Source organism: Lucilia sericata, unplaced genomic scaffold (assembly GCF_015586225.1).
Source record: "Lucilia sericata isolate MDLA Ls3-8-SP2 unplaced genomic scaffold, ASM1558622v1 Contig001272F_arrow, whole genome shotgun sequence".
NCBI lineage: Eukaryota > Metazoa > Arthropoda > Insecta > Diptera > Calliphoridae > Lucilia > Lucilia sericata.
In genome coordinates, this window is record NW_023995223.1 from 14,981 (window position 1) to 37,602 (window position 22,622).

Sequence of the window (22,622 nt, forward strand, 5' to 3'; positions counted from 1 at the left end):
AACGCAACCCTCTAAAATTGCAAAGAACTTGTTAAATAAATAAAAAAAATAGGCGATTTCTGACAGCCAGAATTAGCAGCACATTTATTAGTCACATTTTATTTTAAGACGGTAATGCAGTTCATAACAAAGAGTGCATATGAATTTTAATAAATTTTATTTACTCCACTTTTTATTGCAATTAACATGAAAATTTTCTAAATAAAAACTAATTTGTAATTACTTTACATATTTTTCACCATTTTGAATTAAATTTCTTCGAAATTTTGCATATTTAGTTGTTTTTTTATAAAGAAACTACAATGTGAAACACCCTGTTATATTTTGTGTGTTTACGCGCCCAATTCAAGTCGCTGCTCTTACTTCAAACAAAAAAATGTTTGCTACAAACACGAGATACGAAAAATACATTGCTGTTTGACAAACCAGGACATCGAACATGTGTATTTTAAATAGGAAGTGCAGTTGATGTCAATTCTGCCGACTGCGAAAAGAAATTCCGCCAAACTGTTTTCTTCTTTTTTTATTTGCAAAAAAAATCTGTTGTGGTGTGTGCAAAAATCTAAAAAGACAGAAATAATATTCTTTAAACAGTTGAAATAAAAATAGTTTTCGTGAGTTGAAAAATAAATCTCGTGAAAATGAGTTGTATAAGGAGAGAAATACATAAAATAGTATTAACGAATACAAAAATGTCCTACTCTTGTTGACAATCTCTTGGGTTCCGTTGAAAATCGTTGAAAATTTCAAAACAACGTAATTGAAAACTTAGCCGGCTTACATTCGTTTTTAAGCCGCCGCCGACATCTTTAGTGTCAGCAGCCGTAGCCGTTAATATTGTCGGCGCAGGTTTCTGGTTCTCTTTAATATGCATTTTTAAATTTTCTGTATGCGCTAGTGAAAAATTATAAGACAAGCCTGAAAATAGTTGTTTAAAATAATATAAAAACGTTTAAATAAACGAAAAAATAAATGTTTAAATAAAATAAAACATATTAATTAAACAATTACTGCAAAAACAATAAAGATTTAAATGTTTCAAGCTATTTTTGAAAGTTCCTCTTAAATTAAAGTAAATTGTTGTACAGCGTTTTAATCGAAAACAAGCCAAACAAAATGTCGGTGGACATAATTGAGAGTATTACTATACCACCACTTAAAAGATTACGCTCCTCTAGCGAGAGCAATACCTCCAAATGTGGTGAGGTATTTGTAACAAATTGTGCCGACAAATGGACATTTTATTGCAGCCATTGTCAATTGTCTACTACAGATATAGGCGTTTTCGTTTGTCACATACGCCTGCAACATTTAAACCAACAACAGCAACAACAAACACCGGCTCAGGAAACTCCACAAAATGATACGCCTATTACAATTGCCTCGTCGCGACAAAATGTTGCGGTCTTGACTCCTACACCGCCACCGCCTATGACCTCCATACCAAGAGATAATTTGATAGTACCGGAAATTGTAACCGCTAAAGAGCCTGAAAATGAACAAATGCAAAGTGATATAGTTAAAGAAGAACCAACTGTATCAATGAATCAATCCAATATGGACTATGAGGCTATTTGTTCAAAAGTTTCGAAAATTGTTGATATTTCTACGTTAACCCAGCCCGAAAGTAATAATGAAACTACAGCAGATGTTCCTAGCGATAAGGTAAATAATATTTTATTTAAGCAGAAATTTGTAAATGGAAATGTTACTGTATAGGAATTTTTAAAGAAATACTAAACCTAGTTTTAAGGATTTAACAAAACCTGTTTACAAAGATTTCTATATAAAGCCGTTGAAAGTAAGACAACAAGGTATAATTAGGCAAAATGTTTATACAAGTTTTAATCAACAACATTTAGAAAATGGTTATAACGAACGTAAGTATAACATCATTTTAATACATTTTTAAAACAAGTCTTCTTTGTTGTTCTAAACAGTTAGACTTAGGTCGATAGTTCTTTCCTTTGGGAAATAACTTTCGGTTGATACAGCTGTCGCTGAGTTGCCAATATTTGACAAAGAAAGACTCGGCAATGATTCAATTGTCAGTCACTTCTAGTGGCAAATAACATTTGCTCTTAAATTATAAATTACTTTTAATAATAAAACTTTATTTACAATTTATTATTTTATTTATTTAAATCAATTTTTAAAATTTTTACCAAAATCTGGGTTTTTAAAATATATTTTTTGCTGCAAATTTTATACTTTTTATTATTTTATTTATAAAAATTTCTATTTTTCATGTTTTTATGTAAAAAATTTAGGTTTTATAACTTTTAGCAAAAAGTAGTATTTCTACTACTATTTGTAAAATGTAGTATTTTAAATGTTTTTATTAAAAAAAATCTAGTTTTAATGTTTTTATTTAAATTGTTTTCTTTCTTTACAACTTTTTTTTTTACTTTTTCTACTACTTTTTGAAAATTTTAACAAATTTCAAAAAATTTATATATTTTAAGTAATTTTTTTCTGGAAATTGAGAAAAAATCTATTTTACAGAATATTTGAGAAAGTAGTATTTTTACAACTTTTTCTTAAAAGTAGTATTTTCAACCATTTTGTTCATAAAAATGTCTCTTAAGACGCTTACTGGTTGAAACTATATTTTTTTAAACAGAAAAAAAAAAATTGTTTTTAGTTACATTTGAAAAAAGTAGTATTTTTACTCCTTTTTGTAAAATGTTAAATTTTAAACAAATTTTGTTTAAAATGGCACTTAATATATTGACAATTAAGAATTGTGTTTTTTAAACGAACAAAACTTGTTTTTAGTAACATTTCAAAAGGTAATATTTCTACTACTTATTTGTAAAATGTAAAGTTCTAAACAAATTTTGCTAAAAATCATATTTTATATGTATTTTTTATTTATTTAAGCAAAACTACAAGTTTTAGAAAAATTTGAAAAGGTAGTATTTCTACTACTTTTTTTAAATAATAAATTTTAAGTGAAATTTTGCCTCTTAAGAAATTTTTCTGCTAATAATTGTGTGTTTTTAATAAAAAAAAATATTTTTTGGAATGTTAAAAAAGTAGTATTTCTACTACTTTTTTGTAAAATGCATTGTTCTACAAATTTTCGTAGAAAATTATGTTTAATATGTTCTTTTTTTATTAATTTAAGTAAAACTACAAATTTAAACAAAATTTAAAAAAGTAGTATTTTACTACTTTTTGTAAAAGGTAGGATTTTCCACCATTTTTTTTTTTAAATTTCTGTTAAGGATTTACTGCTAAGAATTATGTTTTTAAACGAAAAAAAAAAAATGTTTTTAGTGAAAAGTAGTATGTCTACTACTTTTTTGTAAAATGTAACATGTTTTAACAAAATTTGGTTTAAATATAAAAAGTGTTTTTCTTACGGAAAGCTATTTTATTTTAACAGAAATAGAAGTTTTAGCAAGATATAAAAAGTAGTATTTTTACTACTTTTTCTAAAATGTAGTATTTTTAAACAATTTTAGTAAAAAACTTTTTTATGTAATTTTCTGCAAGATTATATTATTTGTTGAAACAAAATTTGATTTTTTAAAAAAGTAGTATTTTTACTACTATTTTACTTTTACCGTAAAAAAAATTATTTTATGTGTTTTTCTATTATAAATTATATTTTTTTAACAAAATTAAAAGTTTTTGTGTGTTTTTAAAAAAGTAGTATTTTTACTACTTTTTGAGTTTTTATTACTTTTGAGTTTTAAAGAAATTTTTATAAAAAACGATTTTTGTAAAAGAAATTATTTAAAGTGTTTTTTCTTTTGAAAATTATGTTTTTTGCTTAAAATTTTACTTTTAGGGGTTTTATTAAAAAGTAGTATTTCTACTACTTTTTTGAAAAGTGTTGTTTTTACAAAAATTGTTTAATTTTTGTTTAAATATTTAATTTAAAAGCATTAAAATGCCTTTTTTAGACTAATTTAATTTTTATAAAAAAACAAATTTTGTGAAAAAAAAATTATTTGAAGTGTTTTTTTCTTTAGAAAATTATGTTTTTTACTTAAAATTTTACTATTAGGGGTTTTATTAAAAAGTAGTATTTCTACTACTTTTTTTAAAAGTGTTGTTTTTACAAAAATTTTTTAATTTTTGTTTAAATATTTAATTTAAAAGCATTAAAATGCCTTTTTTAGACTAATTTAAAAGAGTAGTATTTCTACTACTTTTATTTTAAAATGTATAAAATGTAAATTTTTGTACTTTTTGGCTTAAAATACGTTTATTTTAAATGAGAACACAAGTTTTATTTATTTTTAAAAAGGGTAGTAATTCTTCTACCTTTTCAAACTAAACAAGTTATAATTAGTGTTAAAGTTTTGTTACAAATGCTGCCATATGTTTATTGAACGCTTCTAATCTGTTATGAAATAATTATAAAGTATGTTGCCATGATTTGCCATTTAATATTGAGACAGTTTTAATTTATTTTGTTACCTTTTTAGAATACAACAGCAACAACTGCCGAAGAATTAGATGAAGAATTTGTTGCAGAAACCAGTGAACAAAAAGTTCAAGAACAAGTCATACATGTAGTCTATCAAAATGAAGAGACAATGGATGATGACAAACAGGACACTGAACTAGATAATGAGGATATTGAAAAGGATTATGCAACGGATGCTAGTTTAACAGAAACTGAAGATGAATCAAATGAATATAGTACAAGACAAAGTAGAAATGCAGCTAGTAGTAGTAAAGTTGCAACAGTTGCCAGAAGAAAACCACATCCAAGTAGAGAACTCTTACCGCATAAATGTCCACGTTGCAATCTAGGTTTTAAATCAAAACAAGGTGTACATTTTCACATAACAAAGATACATGACAAAAATCTACACACTCAATTTCCCTATAAATGTAAGGTTTGTAATCGGGGTTTCAAAAGTATGCAGGGCCTGAAATATCATAATGTCAATCATGATGACCAAAGAAAAGAGTACAAGTGTTCCATTTGTCCGGGTAAATTCTATAAACTGAATAGTTTCATAACCCATGTGTTATCACACGAAAACGAAACGCGTTTTCCTTGTCAGGTATGTGGTAAAGTCTTCCCCAGCAATGAGGAACGTGTAAAACATTGGAAGAAGCATGCCAAAGATAAACCATTTGGTTGTATAATTTGCTATCGTCGTTTTCCACGACAGCAATATCTAACGCATCACCTCAAGTCACACAATCTGTATCAGTGTCATTTTTGTCCAGATGAATTTACCTCAAAACAAACTCAACATATACCCTATGTGTGTCCCAAGTGTGAACAGTTGCCCGATATAAAACAGAAAGTAGAACATTTAAGAACATTGTCCAGTAAGAATCATGTTTTTGAATCGGATGAGGAGTCAAATTAAAGTAATATTATTGTAAGTTTTTCCATACATTTAATAAAAAATTTTGCCAAAAAAAGATATATTAAAAGAAAATTTTATTTTATTTTTTTTTTTAAGTTTTCATATTTACACATCAAACAGTAAAAATTATGCTACTTTTTTCAAAAAAGTAGTATTTCCCCTACTTTTTTGAACAAAAAGTGTGTTTTAAATCATTTTCTTTTACTAACAAAACGTTTTTTGAAAAAATTTTCAAGTTTTAGTAAAATTTAAAAAAGTAGTATTTTTTTACTACTATTTGCAATTTAAAGAAATTTTGATAAAATATCGATTTATAAGTAGTTTTTCTTTCAGAAATTGTTTTTTATACACAAAAATTCAAGTTTTAGTGTTTTTTAAAAAAGTAGTATTTTTACTACTTTTTAAAACATGCAAGATTTTAAAACAATTTTTGTAAAACATACTATTTTAAGTGTTATTCTGCTTAAAATTATAGTTTTTTAAACAAAAACATAAGATTTAGTGAAATTTAAAAAAGTAGTATTTTTGCTACTTTTTCAAAAAACCAGGATTTGAAAACAATTTTCATAAACGTATAATTTCAAGAGTTCTTTTTTTTTTAAATTTTAGTTTTCAAGCAAAAATACAAGTTTTCGAGAAATTTAAAAAAGTAGTATTTTTACTACTTTTTAAAACATGCAAGATTTTAAAGTAATTTTTGTAAAACATACTATTTTAAGTGTTATTTTCCATAAAAATATAGTTTTTTGTACAAAAATATAAATGTTGGTGAAATTTTAAAAAAGTAGTATTTTTGCTACTTTTTCAAAAATATTGTGTTTTGAAACAATTTATGTCAAAAATTAGTATTTTAAGTGATATTGTGCTAAAATTATTGTTATTATAAACAAATTTATATGTTTTAATGACATTTAATAAAGTAGTATTTTTACTACTTATTGTAAAATGTAGTTTTTAGCAGTTTTTATAAAAAATCTTATTTCTAGTGATTTTTCGCTACTAATTAAAGATTATTATATCAAAATATAAGTTTTAGTGAAATTTTACAAAAGTAGTATTTTTATTACTTTTTCAAAAATGCGATATTTTGAAACAATTTATTTAAAAAAATGGTATTTTAAGTGATTTTGTGTTAAAATTACTGTTATTCCAAACAAAATTGTAAGTTTTAGTGAAAAATAAAAGTTTTTGAGAAGTTTAAAAAAGTAGTATTTTTACTCCTTTTTAAAAATGCGTTACTTTGAAATAATTTATGTCTAAAATGGCATTTTAAGTGATTTTGTGCTTAAATTAGCAGTAATTCTAAACAAAATTATAAATTTTAGTGAGATTTAAAAAAGTAGTATTTTTACTACTTTTTGTAAAATGTAGTTTTTTTCAAGTAAATTTTGAAAAAAATCTTACATCTAGTAGTGTGATATTATTAATAAAAGCTTTTTATATGAAAATACAAGTTACAATACAATATGAAAAAAGTAGTATTTTTACTATATTTTCAAAAATGCAGGTTTTATGTAAAAAATTATATTTTTAGTAATTTTCTACTAAAAATTTAAGATTTTTAAACAAATATACAAGTTTTAGTGAAATTGAAAAATGTAGTATATTTACTACTTTTTGTAAAATGCAGTACTTTGAAGCAATTTTTGTAAAAAATCGTACTTTGAGTGCTTTTCTACATAAAATTATAATTTATATAATATTTTTTATAATAAAACTATAAGTTTTAGTGAAATTTAAAAAAGTAGTATTTTTACTACTTTTTAAAAATGCGACATTTCAAGCAATTTTTGTAAAAATCTTATTTCTAGTAATTTTGCGCTATTAATTTGAGATTTAAAAAAAAAAGTTTTCGAGGAATTTAAAAAAGTAGTATTTCTACTACTATTTGAAAAAGGTAGTTTTTCAACAAATTGTTGTAAAAAAAAGAATTTTACTTAGAAATTCAACAAAAATACAAGTTTTAGTGAAATTGAAAAATGTAGTATATTTACTACTTTTTGTAAAATGCAGTACTTTGAAGCAATTTTTGTAAAAAATCGTACTTTGAGTGCTTTTCTACATAAAATTATAATTTATATAATATTTTTTATAATAAAACTATAAGTTTTAGTGAAATTTAAAAAAGTAGTATTTTTACTACTTTTTAAAAATACGACATTTCAAGCAATTTTTGTAAAAAAATCTTATTTCTAGTAATTTTGCGCTATTAATTTGAGATTTTTTTAAAAAAAAAAGTTTTCGAGAAATTTAAAAAAGTAGTATTTCTACTACTATTTGAAAAAGGTAGTTTTTCAACAAATTGTTGTAAAAAAAAAAGAATTTTACTTAGAAATTCAATATTTTTAAAGTAAACTAACACATTTTAGCAAAATTTAAAATAGTAGTATTTTTTACTACTTTTTTTAAAGATGTGTTTTTTTCCCAAATTTGTGTATAAATGACATTTTTATTATAAAAAAAAATTAATTTTGAACTTAATTTCGAATAGTTTTTTAGGTTTAAGTTCGTATTTGAACAATTTTTTTATTTTTCAGGATTTTTTTACAATAACTGAAATTAAACAAGAAGAAACTCAAGTAATCTTGAGTTTCAAAAACGAAAATAATGAAAATGACAGCGATAAAGAGGACAAAGAAGAGTTCAAACCTATTGCTGACATTGAAGAAGGAGATGGCTATTATTTTGAAGAGGTAAGAAAAGGAGGATTTAAAGAGAATTTTTGTTTTAGAATAATAAAAATACTAACCTTCTAGGAGTCAAATGACAGCAGCGAAAGAAATTTGAATGCGGAACTTGTGGCTGATCAAGACCTTAAACCCAGTACTAGCAGTAAAATTCAAGCAACAAGCAAAAGCCGACCTTTACACAAAAAGTATAAATGTCTTTATTGCGATAAACTTTATAATTCAAAGCGGGGCTTAAATTATCACCTGAAACGTAGTCATTTTGACAATATCCAAGAACGTACTGCTCCCTATAAATGTTCCCATTGCCCTCAGACCTTTCAAACAAAAACCATATTAACTTTTCATCAAAAAACTCACAACAATGAAAGATATAAATTTAATTGTACCGTTTGCTCTTTAACTGGTTTCAAGGAAAACGAATTCATTGCACATGTTCTACTGCACGAAAGTGAGACTTGCTATCCGTGTCAGGTTTGCGGCAAAATTGCCTCTAGCCAGGAGCAACGTATGAAACATTGGCAAACTCATGCCAAAGAGAAACCATACTATTGTCGACATTGCTATAAACGTTTTACCAAACAGTATTTTCTAATGCATCATCTAAAGATACATGAAGAGGTCTAAAAACTTGTAAAATTCGCCGTGAAATAAAATGGGCGGCGAATTGGGAAAGTCGTTCGTTTATATTATTACAGTTTAAAACTTAATTATTATGTTTTAAAATCAATAAAACTTGCTTTAAAACTATTAAAAAAAAATAGTTTTATTTTGTTTATGAAATTTTCTTAAAAAAGTAAATTTCGAAATCAAGTTCGAATTTTCGAAATTAGCTCAAAATGTCTTTAATAAACCCAAAAACCAATAAAAAAATGTAAAAATCATTAGAAAATTAAGTTTTGGCTAATTTTCTATTAAAAAGTGAATTTCGAAATTATATTCGAATTTTCGAAATTAGTGCAAAATCCTCTAATTGAGAGGAAAACTCGTAAAAAATTATAAAAAAACATTCAAAAATTAAATTTTAGGTCATTTTCGGTTAAAAAGTGAATTTCGAAATTAAGTTCGAATTTTCGAAATTAGCACAAAACTCCCTTAATAAGCCCAAAAACCCATAAGAAACTATAAAAATCGTTAAAAAATTAAATTTTAGGTAATTTTCTATAAAAAAGTGAATTTCGAAATTATGTTCGAATTTTCGAAATTAAGTTCGAATTTTAGAAATTAGTGCAAAATCCTCTAATTGAAAGGAAAACTCATAAAAAATTCAAAAAAAGATTCAAAAATTAAATTTTAGGTCATTTTCGGTTGAAAAGTGAATTTCGAAATTAAGTTCGAATTTTAGAAATTAACTCAAAATGCCCCTAATAAGCCCGAAAACTTCTAAAAATTCATAAAAATCATTCAACAATTAAATTTTCTGTAATTTTCTATAAAAAAGTGAATTTCGAAATTAAGTTCGAATTTTCGAAATTACCTCAAAACCCCCTCATAAGTTCAAAATCTCATAAAAACTATAAAAATTATATAAAAATAAAAATTTTAAACCATTTTGTGTAAAAAATTAAATTTCGAAATTAAGTTCGAATTTTCGAAATTAGCACAAATGTCTCTAATTACTTATAAAAATCTTTAGAAATCATTCAAAAATCTAATTTTAAGCCATTTTGCGTAAAAAATGTGAATTTCGAAATTAAGTTCGAATTTTCGAAATTAGCACAAAACCCTCTTTTAAACTCGAAAACATTTAAAAAACTATAAAAATCATAAAAAAATCAAATTTAAGACTATTTTCTGTAAAAAAGTGAATTTCGAAATTAAGTTCGAATTTTCGAAATTAGCACAAAACTCCCTTTATAAGCCCAAAAACAGATAAAAAACTATAAAAATCGTTCAAAAATAAAATTTTAGGTCATTTTCTATAAAAAAGTTAATTTCGAAATTAAGTTCGAATTTTCGAAATTACCTCAAAACCCCCTCATAAGTTCAAAATCTCATAAAAACTATAAAAATTATATAAAAATAAAAATTTTAAACCACTTTGTGTAAAAAATTAAATTTCGAAATTAAGTTCGAATTTTCGAAATAAGCACAAATGCCTCTAATTACTTGGAAAGCTTATAAAAATCTTTAGAAATCATTCAAAAATCAAATTTTAAGCCATTTTGTGTAAAAAATGTGAATTTCGAAATAAAGTTCGAATTTTCGAAATTAGCACAAACCCCTCTTTTAAACTCGAAAACATTTAAAAAACTATAAAAAAATTAAATTTAAGACTATTTTCTATAAAAAAAGTAAATTTCGAAATTAAGTTCGAATTTTCGAAATTAAGTTCGACTTTTCGAAATTACTACAAAAGTCTCTAAATAGCGGGAAAACTTATTAAAAGCTTTCAAAATTACAAAATATTAAAATTCTAAGTCAATTTCCATAAAAAACTAAATTTCGAAATTAAATTCGAATTTTCGAAATTAAGTTCAAATTTTCGAAAATGTCTAAAAATTATAAAATTTGCATATTTTGCAGCTAAAATCATTAGAAATACATAAAAGATAACATTTAAATTAATTTTATGCTAAAAACTCAATTTCGAAATTAATTTCAAATTTTCGAAATAAAATTCGAATTTTCAAAATTAGCACAATTTAGGAATTTAGAAAAAATTTAGTTTTTTTTAATTTTTCAATAAAATTTCAAGAAATTATCATAAATTGGTGGTTTTCCGTTAAAATTTCATAATTCCTAAACTGGAATTAAAAATCCCCACTTTTTGAGAATTCAGAAAAATTAGTTTTTTGGGTAAATTTTTAAAGTATTTTCATTAAATTGTTAAAAATTAATAATTTTCGCGTGAATATTTTTGGGAAATTTGAAATCCCGAAATGCTTATATAAATACCCACAATTGGGGAATTTAATAAAAAGTGGATTTTTTGTAATCTATTTATATTATTTCTAAAAATTATAATAAATTTTTAGTTTTCTGTAATAAATTCGGAATTCCTAAACTGGGATTTAAAATCCCCACTTTTTGGGAATTTAGAAAAAAGTGTATTTTTTGTAACTTTTTTTTTTCAAGAATTTATAATAAAATGGTCGTTTTCTGTTAAAATTTCCAAATGTGTAAAATGGGATTTCAAATCCCCACTTTTTGGGAATTTGTAAAAAGTTTATTTTATGTATTTTATTAACATAGTTTAAACAAATTATTACAAATTTATGTTTTTTAACAAAATTTCTGAATTCCTAAACTGGTACTTAAAATCCCCACTTTTTGGGAAATTATTAAAAGGTTAATTTTTTGTATTTTATTAACATAGTTTGAACAAATTATTATAAATTTATGATTTTCTGTAAAAATTTCGGAATTCCTAAACTGGGATTTAAAATCACCACTTTTTGGGAATTTGTAAAAAGTTTATTTTTTGTATTTTATTAACACAATTTCAACAAATTATTATAAATTTATGGTTTTTATAACAAAATGTCTCAATTCCTAAACTGGGATTTAAAATCCCCACTTTTGGGGAATTTAGAAAAAAGTAAATTTTTGATCATTTATTAATATATTTCAAAGAAAATATAAAAAATTCGAGTTTTTTGTTTAATATTTTGAATTCCTAAACTGGGATTTAAAATCCCAACTTTTGGGAATATGTTAAAAAGTAAATTTTTTGCAATTTATTAATATAGTTTCAAGAAATTATAATAAATTGTTAATTTTCTGTTAAGATTCTTGAATTCCTAAAATAGGATTTAAAATCCCCACTTTTGGGAATTGCAAAAAAAGTGAATCTGTTTAATTATTTAAGATTTTGTATAAAAAAATCTTTAAAATAAGTTTTACTGTATTATTTTTGCTAAATTTTAGATCCCCATTGTAAAAAATGAAGCTTTAGGGGATCAGCTGGTAATAGAACAACAAAAACCACAAGAAAACATACAAATTTTTTATATAAGAGATGTAGACGAAAACAATGATGAAGAAGGGGGGAAGATTACACTAACTACTGATGAAGAAGATGAAGACGAAGATGAGGACGGGGAAAATGATGAATACGAGGATATTGACAATATCTTAACGGAGGATCAAATTACAAGTTTAAAATGTACATATTGCTATAAACTTTTTGATGATAAAACCACTGTCCTTAATCACATAAAAACCCATCATTTGATAGATAATGTCAAAAATTATCCCTACAGTTGTCATATCTGTAAAAAAGGTTTCAAAAGTAAAAACGGTATAAAGGGCCACTCCAGATTACATGAGACAAACAATCAATTACAATGTCCTATCTGTCCGTCAACACTGGATAGAACATATTTTGTGACACACGTTGTAATGCACGAAAGTGAAACATGTTTTCCTTGCCAGGTTTGTGGTGAAATCTATGACAGCCATGAGAAACGTCTTAATCATTGGCATACTCATGTAAAGGAACAACCATACGGCTGTAATTATTGTTTTCGTCGTTATAAGAAAGAGAAATATCTCTTTAAACATCTCGAATGTCACAAGCCCCTGGAGTGTTGTTTCTGTAAGAAAGAATACTATTCAGCTGATACACAACCACGTCCTCCCTTCATTTGCCGGAGTTGTATTAATAAGCCGGGCATGAAGGAAAGCGCCAAAAAATTGAGGTCAAAATATCGTCAAACGTCAAAGGTAAGTGGAGCTGTTTACCAAAGTTTTAACTAAAATAAAGTTTACTCTTAATTGGCGTTTGGTGGTGTTTTTAGGAAAACTCTATAAATCTCGCGGAGGATGAGAATGACTCGCAAGAAGATGATTCAGATGTGGAATTTGTGGAGGATGAAAATAAGCCTAGCAGCAGTGCTTCATTGTATCATAAGGTATTTATAATATTTAATTTGTTAATTTTGTATAAAATTTCCTTAAAAAAACTGAATTCCCAAACTGTTTTTAAAAAATCCCCATTTTGGGAATTTAGTAAAAAATTCAATTTTTTGTATTAAACTACCTAATATTATTAATTATAAAGAAATTAAACATTTTTTATTAAAATTTCCCTAAAAAACTGAATTCCCAAATTGTTTAATAAAATCCCCACTTTTTGGAAATTTTGCTGAAAGTAAATTTTTTGAAAATTTTCAATATAATTTCTTGAAATTAGAACAAATTAGTAATTTTCCATGAAAATTTCTGAATTCCTAAACTGGGATTTAAAATCCCCATTTTGGGAATTTGTAAAAAGTTAGATTTTTTGTAATTTTTGTATATAATTTCCTTCAAATATACAAAATGAATCGTTTTCTGTTAAAAATTTCCTAAAAACTAAATTCCCAAACTGGGCATCAATAATCCCCATTTTGGGAATTTGTAAAATGGTAATTTGTAAAATGGTAATTTTTTTAAATTTTCCTATAAAATATAACAAATTAAGCATTATCTGTTAGAAATTCTTAAAAATATTGAATTCCCAAACTATTTTGAAAAAATCCCCATTTTGGGAATTTGAAAAAAAGTTTGTTTATTGTAATTTTTTTAATAAAATGTTTCTCAAATATAACAAATTAAGCAGTTTCTGTTAAAAATTCCGCAAAATATTGAATTCCCAAACTATTTAAAAATCCCCACTTTGGGAATTTTTAAAAAAGTTTTTTTTTTGTCATTTTCTTATAAAATTTTCCTTAAATATAACAAATTAAGCACTTTCTGTTAAAATTTCCGTAAAATTTTGAATTTTAAAAAGATTTAACAAAACCCCAATTTTCCCCAGTTTTTTTTTAAATTTTTAAAAATTTTTAATACAGAATGTTAAACTTGTTTTATTTAAAATAAATTATGTTATACAATTTTGAAAAATCTGTTTTTTTAGAATTCCCAAAATGGGGATTTTTTATAACCCTTTTGGGAATTTAGTTTTTTAAGGAATTTTTTAATTAAAATTAATTAATTTGTAAAAATTTAAAGAAATTTCGTTGGTAAAATTCTCATTTTTAACAAATTTTAAAAGAGGAAATTTTTTAATCCCGTTTGGGAATTCATTTTTTTTTTAATTTTTACCAAGATATTGTTAATTGGTTAAAACTTAAGGAATTAAGTAAAAATTTAAAAAATATTGAGTTTTAATGAATTCCCAAAAAGTGGGGATTTTTTAATCCCAGTTTGGGAATTAAATTTTCTAAAGAATTTTTAGTCAAAAATAAATACTTTGTGGCAATTTAAAGAAATTGTGTCAAAAATTAAAAAATATTGACTTTTTCCACAAGTGGGGATTTTTTATACCAATTTGGGAATTTTTTTTTTTTTGTAAAGAGTTTTCAGCAAAAAAAAGAAAAAAAAAATTCTAATAAATATTTTTATATTTTTTAGGAAATCTCTGCAACCCGAGAAGACAATACCAGCAAAACTTTAAATAACCCTAGCGAGCCCCTTCCATTCGAGAGCGTTACATTTTGTGACTCAGATACTCAAAATATTGATGGAGACTCTGACGAATCAACAGATTCTGATGTAGAATTTGTTAATATATTACATAAACCTGATGCATCAAAACCCGCAAATAGAGGCCGTCGTGAATATAAGTGCTGCGGTAGAAATTTCCATAACAATAGAAATCTAAATGCACATATCTCAAGAGAACATGGGCCCAATAAGAAAAGTTTTAAATATAAATGTCAATATTGTAAGAAATCTTTTCAAACTAGATCGGGTAAAGTTTTTCACGAACGGACTCATGATAAAAACAACAAATTTCAATGTCCCCTTTGTCCTAATGCAGAATTCCGAGAGAATATCTTCTTATCGCATGTTATGTTACATGAAAGTGATACATGTTATCCGTGTCAGGTTTGTGCCCAGATTTTCAAGACTTCCGAAGAACGTCTTGAACATTGGCACACACATGCCGAGGAGAAACCGTGTGCATGTGAAATTTGTCATCGTCGTTTTAGGAAACCCTTTATATTAAGAAATCATATGCGTATACATGGCTTTTACGAGTGTCAATTCTGCGGGGATAATTTCGAATCATCGCAAACTCTACGGCATCCCTATGTTTGTGGTAAATGTGAAAAAATTCCCGAAATTAAGAAGACTGTGGAGCATCAAAGAACTTTGGCGGATAATAAGCGTGTTTTTGAATCGGATGAAGAGGAATAGAGGCAGACATTGTCAAAAATAACAACTTTTTAAGAAATTCCCAAAATAGGGATTTTCCATAAACAATTTGGGAATTCGAAATTTTTCTAAAAATGTTTAATTTATTACATTTTAATGAATATACATTAATAAAAATACAAAAATTACCATTTTTTTAATAAAATTCGTAAATGGGGATTTTTAAAATCCCTTTTGGGAATTAAAATTTTTAATGAATTTTCAGCAAAAAAATAATTAATTTGCTATATATAAAAGTTATTAGAAAGTAAAATGTCGAAAAATCTACTTTTTAGCAAATTCCTAAAAACGGGACTTTTAAAATCCCTTTTGGGAATTAAAATTTTTAATGCTTTTCCAGCGAAAAATAATTAATTTGTTATATTTGAAGTTTCTTAAAATGTAAAATGGCAAAAAATCTACTTTTTAACAAATTCCCAAAATGGGGATTTTAAAATTCCTTTTGGGAATTAAAATTTTTAATGCTTTTTCAGCGAAAAATAATTAATTTATTATATTTGAAGTTTCTTAAAATGTAAAATGGCAAAAAATCTATCTTTTAACAAATTCCCAAAATTGGGGATTTTTAAAATCTCTTTTGGGAATAAACATTTTTAATGCATTTTCAGCAAAAAATAATTGATTTGTTATATTTGAAGTTTCTTAAAAGGTAAAATGGCGAAAAATCTACTTTCAACAAATTTCCAAAATTGGGGATTTTAAAAATCCCTTTTGGGAATTCAATATTTTTCGGAATTTTTAACAGAAAATGTTTAATTGGATATATTTGAAGGTTATTAAAAGGTAAAATGGCAAAAAATCTATCTTTTAACAAATTCCCAAAATGGGGGATTTTTAAAATCTCTTTTGGGAATTTGAATTTTTAATAAATTTTCAGCAAAAAATAATTAATTTGTTATATTTAAGATTATTAAAAGCTAAAATGGCAAAAAATCTACTTTTTAACAAATTCCCAAAATGGGGGATTTTTAAAATCCCTTTTGGGAATTAAAATTTTTAATGCTTTTTCAGCGAAAAATAATTAATTTGTTATATTTGAAGTTTCTTAAAATGTAAAATGGCAAAAAATCTACTTTTTAACATATTCCCAAAATGGGGATTTTAAAATCCCTTTTGGGAATTTGAATTTTTAATAAATTTTCAGCAAAAAATAATTAATTTGTTATATTTGAAGTTTCTTAAAAGGTAAAATGACAAAAAATCTACTTTCAACAAATTTCCAAAATTGGGTATTTTTAAAATCCCTTTTAGGAATTCAATATTTTTCGGAATTTTTAACAGAAAATGTTTAATTGGATATATTTGAAGGTTATTAAAAGCCAAAATGGCAAAAAATCTACTTTCTAACAAATTCCCAAAATGGGGGATTTTTAAAATCCCTTTTGGGGATTAAAATTTTTAATAATTTTTCAGCAAAAAATAATTAATTTGTTATATTTGAAGGTTATTAAAAGCTAAAATGGCAAAAAATCTTCTTTTTAAAAAATTCCTAAAAAGGGAATTTTTAAAATCTCTTTTGGGAATTTGAATTTTTAATGAATTTTCAACTGAAAATTTTGTATAAATTATTAAATTTACGTTAATAAAAATGTACTTTTTAATAAAATCCAAAATTTTTGTAATTTTCTCTAAAAAAAAATCCTTAAAATAAGTTTTACTGTATTATTTTTGCAAAATTTTAGAACCCCCTTGTAAAAAATGAAGCTTTTGGGGAACAGATAATAATGGAACAACAAAAATCACAAGAAAACATACAATATTTTGTTATAACAGACGTGGTAGAGAACAACAACGATAAAGAAGGGGAAAAGATAACACTAACTAGTGATGAAGAAGATGGAGACGAAGATGATGATGATAACGATAACGATGGATACGAGGATAATGATGATGACAATATTTTAACAGAAGAGCATATTACAAGCTTAAAATGTACATATTGCTATAAACTTTTTGATGATAAGACCACGGTCCTTAATCACATAAAAACCCATCACTTGATGAATAATATCCGAAATTATCCCTACAGTTGTCTTATCTGTAAAAAAGGTTTCAAAAGTAAAAACGGCTTAAAGGGTCACTCCAGTTCACATGAGGGAAACAATCAATTGCAATGTCCCGTCTGTCTGTCAAAATTTTATAAACCCTATTTTGTGACACACGTTCTGATACACGAAAGTGAAACGTGTTTTCCTTGCCAGGTTTGTGGCGAAATCTATGACAGCCACGAAAAGCGTCTTGATCATTGGCATACTCATGAAAAGGATCAACCATATGGTTGTAATTATTGTTTTCGTCGTTATAAGAAAGAGAAATATCTCATTAAACATCTCAAAGTGCACAAGGCTGTAAAGTGCAGCAGCTGTAAGACAGGATTCCATGCAACTGATACACGTCCTCCCTTCTTTTGTCGGAGTTGTATGAAGGAACGCATCAAAGAATTGCAGGCAAAATATCGTCAAACGGCAGAAGTAAGTTGAGTTTTTAATCAACGTTTTAACTAAAATAAAATTTACTCTTGATTGGGGGGGATGGCTTGCGTTTTTTTTTTTAGGAAATCTCTATTAATCTCGAGGAGGATGACTCTCAAGAAGATGATTCAGATGTGGAATTTATAACGGATGAAAATAAGCCTCGTAGCAGTGGTTCTTTGTATAAGAAGGTATTTTGTACTATTAAATTACTAAAATTTCCCTAAAAACTAAATTCCTAAAATGGGCATGAACATCCCCACTTTATGGGAATTTGTCAAAAAGCTAAATTTTGATTTATTTTGCAACACAATTTTATTAAGATTCAAGAAATTAAACATTTTTTATTAAAATTTCCCCAAAAAAAAACTGGATTCCCAAATTGTTTTAAAAAAATCCCCACTTTTTGGGAATTTGTCAAAAAGCTAAATTTTGATTTATTTTGCAACACAATTTTATTAAGATTCAAGAAATTAAACATTTTTTATTAAAATTTCCCCAAAAATATTGAATTCCCAAATTGTTTTAAAAAAATCCCCACTTTTTGGGAATTTGTCAAAAAGCCAAATTTTTATTTATTTTGCAATACAATTTTATTAAATTTCAAGAAATTAAACATTTTTTATTAAAATTTCCCCAAAAATACTGAATTCCCAAATTGTTTTAAAAAATCCCCATTTTTTTGGGAATTCAAAAAAATGTACTTTATTGCAATTTTTAAATATAATTTCTTGAAATTATAATAGATTAGTAGTTTTCCGTTAAAATTTCTGAATTCCTAAACTGGAAAAAACTGAATTCCCAAATGGTTTAAAAAAATCCCCACTTTATGGGAATTGGTCAAAAAGATGTTTTTTTTGTAATTAAACTGCATAATTTTATTTAAATTAAAGAAATTAACATTTTTTAATAAAATTTCCCTAAAAAACAGAATTCCCAAATTGTTTGATAAAATACCCACTTTTTAGGAATTGACAAAAATATATTTTTTTTTTTGCGATAAAACATGACAGTTTTATTGAAATTAAAAAACTAAATTTTTTTTATTAAAATTTCCCTAAAAAACTGAATTACCAAATTGTCTTATAAAATCCCCACTTTTTGGGAATTTCAAAAAAATGCATTTTTTGTAATTTATGAGTTTAATTTCTTGAAATTATAAGAAATAAGTAGTTTTACATTAAAATTTTTTATAAATATTTCAGAAAATCTTAAAAATATTTACTTTTTATGAATTCCCAAAATGGAATTTTTTTATCCCAGTTTGGGAATTCAAATTTCTAAAGAATTTTTGCCAATTTTGTTGCAATTTAAAGGAATTGTGTAAAAAATAGTACAAATTTAGACTTTTTATGAATTCCCAAAATGGGTATTTTTTTATCCCAATTTGGGAATTTAGTTTTTTAAGAGTTTTCAACATAAAATGTTCAAATTAATAATAAAAATAATTTTAATAAATATTTTACATATTTTTAGAAACTCCCGGCAATCCCAGAAGTCTCAGACACACAAACTACTGATGAAGACTCTGACGTATCAACAGATTCTGATGTAGAATTTGTAGATGCATTACATAAACCTGACGATTCAAATCCCTCAAGAGCCGCTGGTGACTATATGTGTTGCGGTAAAAATTTTCATAACGATAGAAATCTAAATGCTCATATCGCTCGAATGCATAAACGCAATAAGAAGAAGAAACGCCGTAAACATAAATGTCACCTTTGTAAGAAATCTTTTAAAATTAGATCGAGTCTAGTATATCATATACGGACTCATGATATAAATAACCAATTTGAATGTCCCATCTGTCCTTATGCCGAATTCCGTGAAAGTGAATTCTTAGCTCATGTTAAATCGCATGAAAGTCCAACTTGTTATCCTTGTCAGGTTTGTGCCGAAATTTTCCACACACAAGAAGAACGTCTTGAACATTGGCACACCCATGCCGAGGAGAAACCGTGTGCTTGTCACATTTGTTATCGTCGTTTTACGAAAACATTTATATTGACAAATCATATGCGTGTACATGGCATTTACATGTGTCAATTCTGTGGGGATAATTTCGAATCAACGGTAACTCCAGGGCATCCCTATGTTTGTGGCAAGTGTGAAGAAGATCCCGAAATTAAGAAGACCGTGGAGCATCAAAGAACTTTGCCGAGTAATAAGCGTGTTTTGGATAGTATAAAAAAGAATAGAAAAACTTAAACAATTTGGGAATTTAAAATTTTTCTGTAATTGTTTAAATTATTACATTTTAATAAATATAATATAATAAAAGACAAAAATAAAATTTTTTCTTAATTAATTCCAATAATGGGGATTTTTAAAATCACTTTTGGGAATTTACATTTTTTAAGGAATTTTCAGCAAAACTCTTAATTTGTTATAGTTAAAGGTTATTAAAAGGTAAAATTGACAAAAAACTACTTTTTAACAAATTCCCAAAATGGGGATTTTTAAAATCACTTTTGGGAATTTACATTTTTTTAAGGAATTTTCAGCAAAACTCTTAATTTGTTATATTTAAAGGTTATAAAAAGGTAAAATTGACAAAAAACTACTTTTTAATAAATTCCCAAAATGGGGATTTTTTAAAATCCCTTTTGGGCGTTAAAATTTTTAATGAATTTTCAACACAAAGCACTTAATTTGTTATATTAAAAGGTTATTAAAAGATAAAATTGTAAAAAATTTACTTTTTAACAAATTCCCAAAATGGGGGATTTTTGATCACCAATTTGGGAATTCATTAATTTACAGGTTTTTTTTAACAAACATTTTAAAATTGTTATTTAATTAAGTAAATTTTGTTATAAAATTCTAAATTTTAAGTGTATTTAGGTTAAAATGTATATGAACAATTTTAAAAAATCTTTCCCCTTTTTTTTCAGAATGCCAATCGTCAAGGTAACTCCAATTATCCATTACTTCCTATGATAGCAATAAAACAAGAAACAGAACCAATTATAAATGAAGAAATATCAAATGTCGTTGATATTAATGCTGAACTGGACGGCTTACAAAGTAATAATACAAATGGCACAATTTCCCGAGAAGATGATAACGAGGTAACAAATGAAAATAATTTCGATTAAGGATATTTTTTATTCGAATATTTTGTTTTATTTTATATTTTATAAATATTAAATTAGTGTAAAGTTTTATGTTTTTTTTTTTCAAATTCCCAAAATGGGGATTTTTTCATAATCTATTTGGGAACTCAGTTTTTGGGGGGCATTTTTGGCTATAATTTTGTTTTATTTTAAATTTTTATAGAAAATTTTGTAAAATTTTATAGTCTAGTCTATAGTCTAGTCTATAGTCTAGTCTATAGTCTAGTCTATAGTCTAGTCTATAGTCTAGTCTATAGTCTAGTCTATAGTCTAGTCTATAGTCTAGTCTATAGTCTAGTCTATAGTCTAGTCTATAGTCTAGTCTATAGTCTAGTCTATAGTCTAGTCTATAGTCTAGTCTATAGTCTAGTCTATAGTCTAGTCTATAGTCTAGTCTATAGTCTAATCTATAGTCTAGTCTATAGTCTAGTCTATAGTCTAGTCTATAGTCTAGTCTATAGTCTAGTCTATAGTAGTCTATAGTCCTAGTCTATAGTCTAGTCTATAGTCTAGTCTATAGTCTAGTCTATAGTCTAGTCTATAGTCTAGTCTATAGTCTATCTATAGTCTAGTCTATAGTCTAGTCTATAGTCTAGTCTATAGTCTAGTCTATAGTCTAGTCTATAGTCTAGTCTATAGTCTAGTCTATAGTCTAGTCTATAGTCTAGTCTATAGTCTAGTCTATAGTCTAGTCTATAGTCTAGTCTATAGTCTAGTCTATAGTCTAGTCTATAGTCTAGTCTATAGTCTAGTCTATAGTCTAGTCTATAGTCTAGTCTATAGTCTAGTCTATAGTCTAGTCTATAGTCTAGTCTATAGTCTAGTCTATAGTCTAGTCTATAGTCTAGTCTATAGTCTAGTCTATAGTCTCTAGTCTATAGTCTAGTCTATAGTCTAGTCTATATAGTCTAGTCTATAGTCTAGTCTATAGTCTAGTCTATAGTCTAGTCTATAGTCTAGTCTATAGTCTAGTCTATAGTCTAGTCTATAGTCTAGTCTATAGTCTAGTCTATAGTCTAGTCTATAGTCTAGTCTATAGTCTAGTCTATAGTCTAGTCTATAGTCTAGTCTATAGTCTAGTCTATAGTCTAGTCTATAGTCTAGTCTATAGTCTAGTCTATAGTCTAGTCTATAGTCTAGTCTATAGTCTAGTCTATAGTCTAGTCTATAGTCTAGTCTATAGTCTAGTCTATAGTCTAGTCTATAGTCTAGTCTATAGTCTAGTCTATAGTCTAGTCTATAGTCTAGTCTATAGTATAGTCTATAGTCTAGTCTATAGTCTAGTCTATAGTAGTCTATAGTCTAGTCTATAGTCTAGTCTATAGTCTAGTCTAGTAGATAGTCTAGTCTATAGTCTAGTCTATAGTCTAGTCTATAGTCCAGTCTATAGTCTAGTCTATAGTCTAGTCTATAGTCTAGTCTATAGTCTAGTCTATAGTCTAGTCTATAGTCTAGTCTATAGTCTAGTCTATAGTCTAGTCTATAGTCTAGTCTATAGTCTAGTCTATAGTCTAGTCTAGTCTAGTCCAGTCTATAGTCTAGTCTATAGTCTAGTAGTCTATAGTCTAGTCTATAGTCTAGTCTATAGTCTAGTCTATAGTCTAGTCTATAGTCTAGTCTATAGTCTAGTCTATAGTCTAGTCTATAGTCTAGTCTATAGTCTAGTCTATAGTCTAGTCTATAGTCTAGTCTATAGTCTAGTCTATAGTCTAGTCTATAGTCTAGTCTATAGTCTAGTCTATAGTCTAGTCTATAGTCTAGTCTATAGTCTAGTCTATAGTCTAGTCTATAGTCTAGTCTATAGTCTAGTCTATAGTCTAGTCTATAGTCTAGTCTAGTCTAGTCTATAGTGTA

General features: G+C 25.9%; 1 protein-coding gene across 5 annotated transcripts in view; it reads left to right on the forward strand.

Moving 5' to 3' along the window:
- The first annotated feature begins 596 nt into the window (after positions 1 to 596).
- The window catches only part of LOC119610768 (oocyte zinc finger protein XlCOF28-like), a 30,305-nt gene continuing 8,279 nt past the window's right edge, over positions 597 to 22,622 (forward strand). Inside the window, exons 1-5 of one of the 5 annotated variants that reach the window (XM_037966115.1) lie at positions 605 to 1,665; positions 7,883 to 8,038; positions 11,903 to 12,700; positions 12,775 to 12,888; positions 14,372 to 15,285. In XM_037966115.1, coding sequence (XP_037822043.1) covers positions 1,117 to 1,665; positions 7,883 to 8,038; positions 11,903 to 12,700; positions 12,775 to 12,888; positions 14,372 to 15,160 — 2,406 coding nt within the window. In that variant the 5' untranslated portion in view covers positions 605 to 1,116 and the 3' untranslated portion in view covers positions 15,161 to 15,285. Of the gene's footprint in view, positions 1,666 to 7,882; positions 8,039 to 11,902; positions 12,701 to 12,774; positions 12,889 to 14,371; positions 15,286 to 16,860; positions 17,650 to 17,732; positions 17,841 to 19,125; positions 19,918 to 20,546; positions 20,724 to 22,622 lie in introns of those variants that run through there. The other 4 variants (XM_037966118.1, XM_037966117.1, XM_037966114.1 and 1 more) reach the window with 4 other exon arrangements.